Raw genomic sequence first — 8,710 nt, 5'->3', positions numbered from 1 at the left:
TTTGACGGGGGATCCTTGAGACGTTCAGAGTCCTCTTTCTTTCTTTCTTTCCAACAGCCCCATCGGCATGGTCTATTCCAAAGGCAAATTTCAAATATGTCCATACCTTAAAAAAGCCTTGTCTGTTCATAATAATCCCAGTGCCCTTAGTAAGGCTGTGAGTTCTGCCTCTTGGGCCCACGTGTCAGATGAGAGGGCTTTGGCTTCTCTTCTCTCTCTGATAGTTACCACCACATGTCCTGCTCTTTGGGTCCCATTTCGCACAAAAGTACTACCACCTACAAATAAGTCCCAGTCTCCATTTTCTGTTGGCATGCCTTTTAATTCCACTCGGCTAGAATATACCTCTGCCATTGTCTTTAAACAATCATGAGTTGGTTCTTCTTTTCCACTGAGATCATGTCATTTTTGCCCAGGTGTCAGTTCCTGGGCCTCTTGCATCGGTAATACTGTAGCTGCCACCGTGCGCGGACAGGTTGGCCGTCCTTTACTGACACTGTCCAGCTGTTTGGAAAAGCTCCCCACGGCTCTGCTCCATGGTTCCAGGCTCTGGGCCAACACTCCTAAGGCAACGTGTCACCTTTCATGCACAAAGAGTTCCAATGGGTTTTCTAGATTTGGGAGGCCTAGAGCTGGAGCACTCATTCCAGTCCGTTTCCATTCCGTAAAGGCATCTCTGCACTCCTGAGTCCAGACAAGGAGGTTTCCCTTTCCTCCGACACCTTCATATAAAAGCTTGGCAATGAGTCCCAAATTCATTATCCGTAAGTGACACCACCCGGCCATTCCCAGGGATGCTCTGAGCTCTTGTTTTCATTTGGCTTCTGGGATTTGACAAATGGCCCTTTTCCTCCAGCTCCAAGACTCTGCTGGCCCAGGCAAATTGTAAATCCCCAATTGGTTGCTTCTTCTGGGGTGGTCTCTGCCTTTTCCCAGGGTACTTTGTACCCTGCTAGCCCCCAAAGTTTAGGAGGTCCTTGTTATAGAATCTTCTTTACTACTGGTTGCTAGCAGTATGTCACCTACCTATTGCAGCAAGGCGACATTTTCCTACCTCTTTTGCCAGCTTTCCAACTCACTGGCTAATTGATTTCCAAAGACTGTAGGACTATTTTTAACTCCTTGCAGTCATACAGCCCTGCACAGCTGGGTTTCTCGACCAGTTTCAGGGCTTTCCCATTTGAAACCAACCGACTGGTGACTGGCAGCAGCCAGCACAAGGCAGAAGAGCGCATCTTCCATCTCATACAGTAAACCATTCCTCATTCCCCTTCAGAGTGGTCAGGAGGGCATACGGGTGTGCTACTGCCTCATGGACATCTTGCACAGTTGGATTTATAGCTCGTGAATCTTGCACCAGTTTGTATTCTTCTGAATTTGGCTTCCTGACAGGTAATACTGGAGTGTTATGTTCTGATTGGCATTCTCTTAGTAACCCCAAATCTGTGATTTGTTCAATTAAGGACTGCAACCCTTTCCTGACTTGTAGTTTAACTGGGTACAGCTTTTGACTTGCTGGTCTGCCATTTGGCTTCCACTGGATGATTACTGGTTCCCCTGCTTGGGGTTGCCCTGGTGTTCCTGAAGCCCATACAAGAGGTATTGCAGCATTTGTACCTGCTTCTGGTATCTGCTGTAGCTCGGCTTCCTTCTGCAACATAAAAACGTGGGCATCCAAATCTTTATTGTCAGGAATATGGTTCCTTTGAGGAAGCCCAGGTGGCACCTCAGGTAGATTTGGTTTCTGTCAACCAGCAACTGAATGCCAGCCCTGCAGTGCGTCACGGTCTGACCCAAGTTCATCCAGCTGGTCCATGAACAGGAAGCCCATCACAGTGGGGGTTCCAACCACCTGGCTACTCCCACACTCCACTGGTACTTATTCCAACAATCCTTTGCTCAGCCCCGTGAAGATACCATCAAAGAACCAGTGCATGGTTCTCACAGTGTTCCTGGATCACAGCATATGCAAACTGAAGCACATTTTCAGCAGCACCATGTCCTCCTGGAGGTCAGCCTCCCCTCCCCCACAGGCCTTCAGGGGCCTCAGCAGCACTGCAGCTAGCCAAGCCTTCTTCTGCCAGGGCTGCAGAGCCCAGCACTGCTTTTCTGGCCTTGCAGAGGGCACGGCTTCCTCTGCTGGTGCACTTAGATTGCCACCGCCACCCACTCCAGCGGGTCTCTGGTCTCCAGCACAGCACGGGCACACGCTGGCTCGGGGGCGCTTGGTACCAGCTTTGCCCGAGAGAAGCCTGAGCTTGGCCCCAGCGCTACGGCTGAGGTGCTGCAGCCCAGAAGCGCACCGATGGCTTGGGACTGGGGCTCAGGCAGGAGGAGCTGGACTTCCACATGCTGTCATCGTGCTGGATATTGATGGAGTAAATCATGATATTGATGAAATAAATCATGACGGGTGGTGGGACGGGTCACAGTGGTGCGGCAGGGAAAGGTGTGGGCTTTTCACGAGGGACAGGCCAGGAAGCTGAGGAGGGGATGCCCTCCGTGTGCAGGCACTTGTTGCACGTGCGGATCTCCTCTCCGGGGTGTGCAGCAGGTTGGGTGAGCCCTTGCAGGAGAGTGTCAGCGAGAGGCCGGTTAGTGTGCCATCCTGGTGGGAGACACAGCACCCGCACTCAGGGTACGGCAGTGGAGAAAGGCTTATCTAAGCAAGCCAAGGAAGTCTGCAGGTCCATGATCCCAGCTCTTATTGGGGACTTCATGACCCTGACGCCTTCTGGAAGGGGAGCACAGCAGGATACACCCTGTCCAGCTGGTGTCGGGGGTCTCTTGAGACAAATTCTTTGCACAGGTGTCAGGCCAACAAAGGTGACGCTCACCTGAATCTGGTCCTTGCCAAACAGGCAGTGCTGCTGAGGGATGTGAAAACCAGTGTCAGCCCCGGCTGTAGTGCTCATGAAATAGGGGGAGAAGACTTTAGCCTCTTCAGGGGACTTGTAGTGGTAGTCCCATGGGCAGCAGCACTCAAGGACAGCAGAGCTGTGTACGGCTGGTCATTCAGGAAAGCATTTTCCAAGCGGAACTGTCCATACCGAGGAGCAGGAAATCAAGCAGACATGCCTAGAGAGATCCTTGGCTGAAGAAGGAATTCCTCAAGAATCTCCAGAGAGAAAAGGAAGCATCCTGGAGGTGGATGCAAGGGCTCAAAGAGGAATTTAGAAATAGGGATGTCTTCAGGGAAGCCAAAGCCTGCTTAGTATGGGGTCTTGCAAGATGTTCAAGGGCATCAAGAGGATCTGTCACTACTTGCAGAACAGTTTAAGAAATAAACGAAGCCCCTGTGTGGCCACTGCTGAGCTTAGTAAGAGCAGGTCTAGATAAAACTGAACATCCTCCAGGTCCTCTTTGCCTTAGTCTTCCCCAGCATCGTGTCCCAAAGCTTTGTGCCTGAAGGCAGGACTCTGGAGGGAACCAGCCAAGTGTGGATGGGGATCATGTCAGGAGTCATTTGACCAAATTCAATGCTTCCCACTCCAGGGAGGTGGAGGGGCGGCATCCCAGGGAGCTGTGTGAGCAGGCCGATGTCCCAGTGAGGCCATTCTCCATCCCCACTGGAAGGTCACAGAGACTGGAGGAACTTCCTCTTGACTGGAAGCACCCATGAATCTCGTGATACCCAAGAAGGACAAACTGAAAGTCCTGCCCCTAAAGTGGACCGAGGCCCTGCGATGACACAGGGCAGGGACTGCCTGGCTGGGTCCTTGGTTTGCATTCGGCAAACTAGGAGCCATCAGGAAAGGTGACCAACAGCCTCCTGGGCTGTATGACCAGGAGCACAGCCACGGCAAGTCATTCCCTCCCTCTGCTTCCCACTTGTTTCACCACATCTAGAGTACTTGTCTAGCTTTGGTGCTCCGCAATAGCAGAGAGACATTGGCACGCTGGAGCCATTTCAGTAAAGAATCACAGAGATGGTCAAGGCTGGAGCACGTGCCCTGTTAGATCAGGCTGAGGGAGCTGGGCTGGTCCACCCTGGAGAATGGAGGGCTTTTGTGGGAGGATGTAAGAGCCTTGCGTTGCCTATGGCAAGGTTTCCAAGAACTCACTGTGGTACAAGGCAGGAGCACAGGAAGCAATGGACTGAAGCAAGAGCGCTGTCCTCCTTCTTCACCTTCAGCCTTTAGCTCGGGGAACCACAGGCTGCACAGACCCCCAGTGGTGAGGGGTGTGCCACCAGTTAGAGTCGCCTTGGGTGACATTTCTAGCACCTGAGCGGGTAACTATCCAGGTGGATTTTCCAAGGGTAAATCCTGCCTCGCCAACCTGACAGCCTGCAGTTGTGCGTGAGGAGCTCCAAAGTGGATGTCATTTCCCTCAGCTTTACAAATGTCTTCCCATGGTCTCCCTCAGTGTTCTGCCCAAGCGAGGCCATGACACTCTGGGTGTGAACAGAAAGAGATGGGTAAAATACCAGCTGGATGGTCAGGCTGAGAGAGCAGTGGGGAAGGGCTCACACCCCACCTGGAGGCCACTGGGACATACTGGGGCAGTGTGGGCACCACAGGGGACTCTCCTGATTACAGTTTAAGAGCTGGAAAGATAATCCAGTGGAGGCAACTCTCACAGTGTCTGTCGGTGGCACCAAACTGAGAGGACCATCCCTGTGCCCTAGGGATGCCATGGAGGGGAACCCTGGCAGGTGGGGTGGCCGCCCTGTCAGGAGCTTCACAGATGCAGGAAGGACCAAGGGCAGAGCCTGCACCTCCCTCGGGTGGACTAACACCCTGCAGCTGCAGGGCCTGGGACCTGCCTGGCTGGGCAGTGTCTGTGCAGAAAAGGCCCTGGTGGTGCTGGGGGACAGAAGGCAAAACACAATCCCAGCCCGTGACCTGGTAGCAGAGGCAGCCAGCCGTGCCCTGGAGCGTATGAAGAGGTGCCTTGACAAGGGAGTGCGGGAAGTGGTTGTGTCTCCGTGCTCATCCCTCGTTAGACCCCCTGTCCATGACTGTGTTCATTTTTGGGCCCTGACTGGGGAGGGAAGGAGGGAGGGAGCGGCTGGGTGGCTGCTGGGCTTTTGGCCAGAGACAAGCCATTACAATAAGGAAGGTGTGTATAATTTGGAGGGAGTTAGAGGAAAGAAGGAAGGCAGCAGAATGTCCCCAGGACTTGGAGGGCCATGGAGTCATTTCATTGGCCACCCCATTCAGAATGAAGCTGGGAAGTGAGCCTGAAATTCAGAACCAACAAGGTCCATAGACAGGCCAGGCTGTTCCTGTGGTTGTGCCTGGAGACCCGCACACCTACAGCACAGGTTGTGCTGGGGCTGAATCTCCTGCCTGGCTTCAATGGCCTCCCGAAGCCATGGACAAAGCTTTGGATGGAGGCCCCAGGTGAGGCTGGTCAGGGCCAGGAAGGCCTAGGGATGCTCTCAGGGCCCTGCCCCCATGGGATCCCACCTGCCAGTGCCCTCAGCAGGCCAGGTTCTCCTTCCCTTCTGCCCCAGGGCTGTGCTCTGCTGCTCTCCATCCACACATGCCTGGGCATCAGGGACACCACAACTGCACACTACTAGAAGCAAGGTGGCACTGGTCTTCAAATCCCTGAGCAGATTGTTGTCTTTGTGGAGACCCAGGTGCAGGCGAGCATCAGAGTGGGCAACCTGTTTGGTCTGAGGAACTTGCCCACAAGCCCCTGGACTCTTGGCATCCTTGCTTACCTGTCCTGTCAACACCAAGGAGACTGATTCCCCCAGAATAAACCAGATTATCTCACCCATTGTTTCTCCTGCCATAGTATCTCACAAACCAAACATTTTTTTAACTGGCAATAAATTAATCTTTGCCAAGACCTCACATCTCTGGACATGAAAAGAATCAGTAAGAGATCTCTTTATCTTTGCCATGAGCATTGCTGGTTTATTTTTTTCCTTTGTCCTGTTGAGTCAGTGCAGCGAATGAGCAGCTGAATGTTTGTCTCACCACTGGCCAAGGTTAACCCACCACAGGACCACATCAGGACTGCTGAGCCCACAATGGGGCTCTCAGCACATGAAAGACCCTGACACATCAGAGAAGTCCTGCAGAGGCCAGAAGGATAGTTGGGACATGGAACACATTATGGACAAAGAGAGGCTGAGAGCACAAGAGTATTATTTGAGAAATTGTTCTGAATGAAAGACTGGAGCGCTGGACCCAGGCCAGCTGGTGGGATCTCAATCAATATTTGTTAGAACACCATGCCATGAGAACATGATCTTGTTGGAGGTGTCTGACAATGGCCTTCCCTGAGAGACCAATGTGGCAAGAGCTATGGGACTTGTGTGTAACAAGTGTCAGTAGGAAGGTGGCTCCCTTTATATTTAGAAATGGTGATGGAGTTGGGTATCACCGGGCAACGGAGGAGGACGGAGGTGACCATGCAGCAGTGGTCCCTAATGAGGGCTGGGGTATATGACCAGGCTTGGAAATGAGCAGTGTTTGGGAATTTGTGGGGAAAATTTCCCTTCTGCAGCTTTCTGAGGGTGTGCAGGGAACACGGCACAGATCTGGCCCCTCAGTCCCGCTCCTTTGGTGCCTTGCTTGCTTCACCATGACCCCTGGGTCTGCACCAGGACCACCCTGCTGTGTGCCCCCACCCTGCACACCCACACAGCTGAGCTCTCACTGGTGTTTCCCTCTCCCTGGCCCTTCCCAGCCCAGCCCCCCCTCCCCAGCTCTGCCCACCTCCCCTGCCCTCTCCCCAGCCCAGGCAGACACAGCAGCCCACGCGGGGCTGGCCCCATGCAATTGCCCACCCAAAGGGGGCTGCAGAGCTCTGGGCACTCACCCCATGGCCATAGACCATCACAAGGGCACAGGAGATGCTGGTGGGCAGAGAGGGGTCTCCTCCTGCCAGTCAGCCCCAGGGCTGGCACCAGCCATGGCATGAGGACACAGAGGCCATTGCCTCCCTCTGTCTGCTGCTCCTCTCTCACAGGGACCCTGATTGCCCACTCCTGGCAGCCCCTCGGGGCCAGTCCCTGTCCCCAGCACCAGGCTGCTGGCCTGGGGGCTCCCCAGGCACCTCCTGCTGCACCAGGGACACAGCAGCCTGCCCCAGCTGGGGCATCCACAGAGACACCTGCTCTTGCCCAGGAATGTGGTCTCAGGCATGGCCCTGAGCAGGCGGTGCTGCTGTGCAGGGCAGCAGTGCCTGAAAGCCCAGGGAGATGGTCCCAGGCACATCCCTCTTGGTCACCAACCATTCCCATGGGCACTGGGCCCCCACACGCCAAGGCTCAACACAGGCCCATGCCCTAACGCGTTGCCCCATGCCCTCCTCCCCTGAGCCATGGGGAACCCAAGCTCAGAGACGTTGTTCAGGAAACAATTCCTGCAGCTTGTTCCTCAGCTTGGCTTTGGAATTAGTGCCAAAAGTCCAAACATTGGAACTGAGAAATCCTCCTTTTATTACAGAGATGTGAGCCAGGAGTCAAGGTTAATTGTCCACCCATGCACATGTACAAAGAACACCAGGTCAGACAGGCTGGGTTCCCACGTGCAACAGATTCAGACATTTCTAGAAAAACAGGATTGTCACAAATAGAATGCTAAACGCACTGGAGTTTCCAGAAATGAAGTGGAAATGCCTTGTGAAGGGACATGGATAATTTGTTGCTTCTGAGATACACCTGACTGCATCAGCTTCTTCAGTGCGTCCTTCAGCTCCTGGTTCCTCATGCTGTAGATGAGGGGGTTCACTGCTGGAGGCACCACCAAGTAGAGAACTGACACCACCAGGTCCAGGGATGGGGAGGAGATGGAGGGGGGCTTCAGGTGTGCAAACATGCCAGTGCTGAGAAAGAGGGAGATCACGGCCAGGTGAGGGAGGCACGTGGAAAAGGCTTTGTGCCGTCCCTGCTCAGAGGGGATCCTCAGCACAGCCCTGAAGATCTGCACGTAGGACAGAACAATGAAAACGAAACATCCACAGACTAAACAGGAACTAGCCACAATAAGCCCCACTTCCCTGAGGTAGGTGTGTGAGCAGGAGAGCTTGAGGATCTGTGGGATTTCACAGAAGACCTGTCCCAGGGCATTGCCTTGGCAGAGCGGCAGTGACAGTGTATTGGCCGTGTGCAGCGCTGCATAGAGAAACCCACTGCCCCAGGCAGCTGCTGCCATGTGGACACAAGCTCTGCTGCCCAGCAGGGTCCCGTAGTGCAGGGGCTGGCAGATGGCCACGTAGCGGTCATAGGCCATGACGGTGAGGAGAGAACACTCTGCTGAAAGGAAAAAGACAATCAGGAAGAGCTGTGCAGCACATCCTGAGTAGGAGATGTCCCTGGTGTCCCAGAGGGAGTTGGCCATGGCTTTGGGGACAATAGTGGATATGGAGCCCAGGTTGATGAGGGAGAGTTTGAGGAGGAAAAAGTACATGGGGTGTGCAGGTGGTGGTCACATACAGTGATGATGAGGCCATTGGCCATGAGGGCAGCCAGGTAGATGCCCAGGGAGAGCCAGAAGTGCAAGAGCTGCAGCTCCCGCGTGTCTGCCAATGCCAGGAGGAGGAACTGGGTGATGGAGCTGCTGTTGGACATGTGCTGCCTCTGGGCATATGGTCCTGTCACAGGAGAAAAAGACAGTGCTAATTTAGGGGAGACTTCTGCAAGCAAAATCAAAGCCATTTCCCACAGACCATCCCCCCGTCACACACAGACATCCCTCTCTTTTCTCGGAGACCTTCCTGCAGCTGTGTGGCTGCAGCCCTGCTT

At 54.0% G+C, this 8,710-nt stretch overlaps 1 protein-coding gene across 1 annotated transcript; it reads right to left on the bottom strand.

The window, feature by feature from the left end:
- Positions 1 to 2,426: 2,426 nt before the first annotated feature.
- Positions 2,427 to 8,375, bottom strand: LOC129734327 (olfactory receptor 14C36-like). The gene is made up of 3 exons (XM_055697212.1): positions 7,624 to 8,375; positions 4,282 to 4,439; positions 2,427 to 2,608 (listed from the first exon to the last, which is right to left on the bottom strand). The coding sequence occupies exons 1-3, from the start codon at positions 8,373 to 8,375 to the stop codon at positions 2,427 to 2,429; spliced, it is 1,092 nt and encodes a 363-aa protein (XP_055553187.1).
- Between the last annotated feature and the right edge of the window lie 335 nt (positions 8,376 to 8,710).

This window comes from Falco cherrug, chromosome 19, assembly GCF_023634085.1.
Source record: "Falco cherrug isolate bFalChe1 chromosome 19, bFalChe1.pri, whole genome shotgun sequence".
Classification (NCBI taxonomy): Eukaryota; Metazoa; Chordata; class Aves; order Falconiformes; family Falconidae; genus Falco; species Falco cherrug.
This window is presented reverse-complemented; position numbering and strand designations above follow the sequence as displayed.

Coding starts and splice junctions, on each gene's coding strand:
- LOC129734327 (XM_055697212.1), bottom strand. CDS start 8,375: ATGTACTTTTTCCTCCTCAAACTCTCCCTCATCAACCTGGGCTCCATA. Junction 4,440..7,623: donor AAGCTGATGCAGTCAGGTGT/ATCTCAGAAGCA, acceptor TCTCAGCCTGAC/CATCCAGCTGGTATTTTACC. Junction 2,609..4,281: donor GCACAACTGCAGGCTGTCAG/GTTGGCGAGGCA, acceptor GTCTCCCACCAG/GATGGCACACTAACCGGCCT.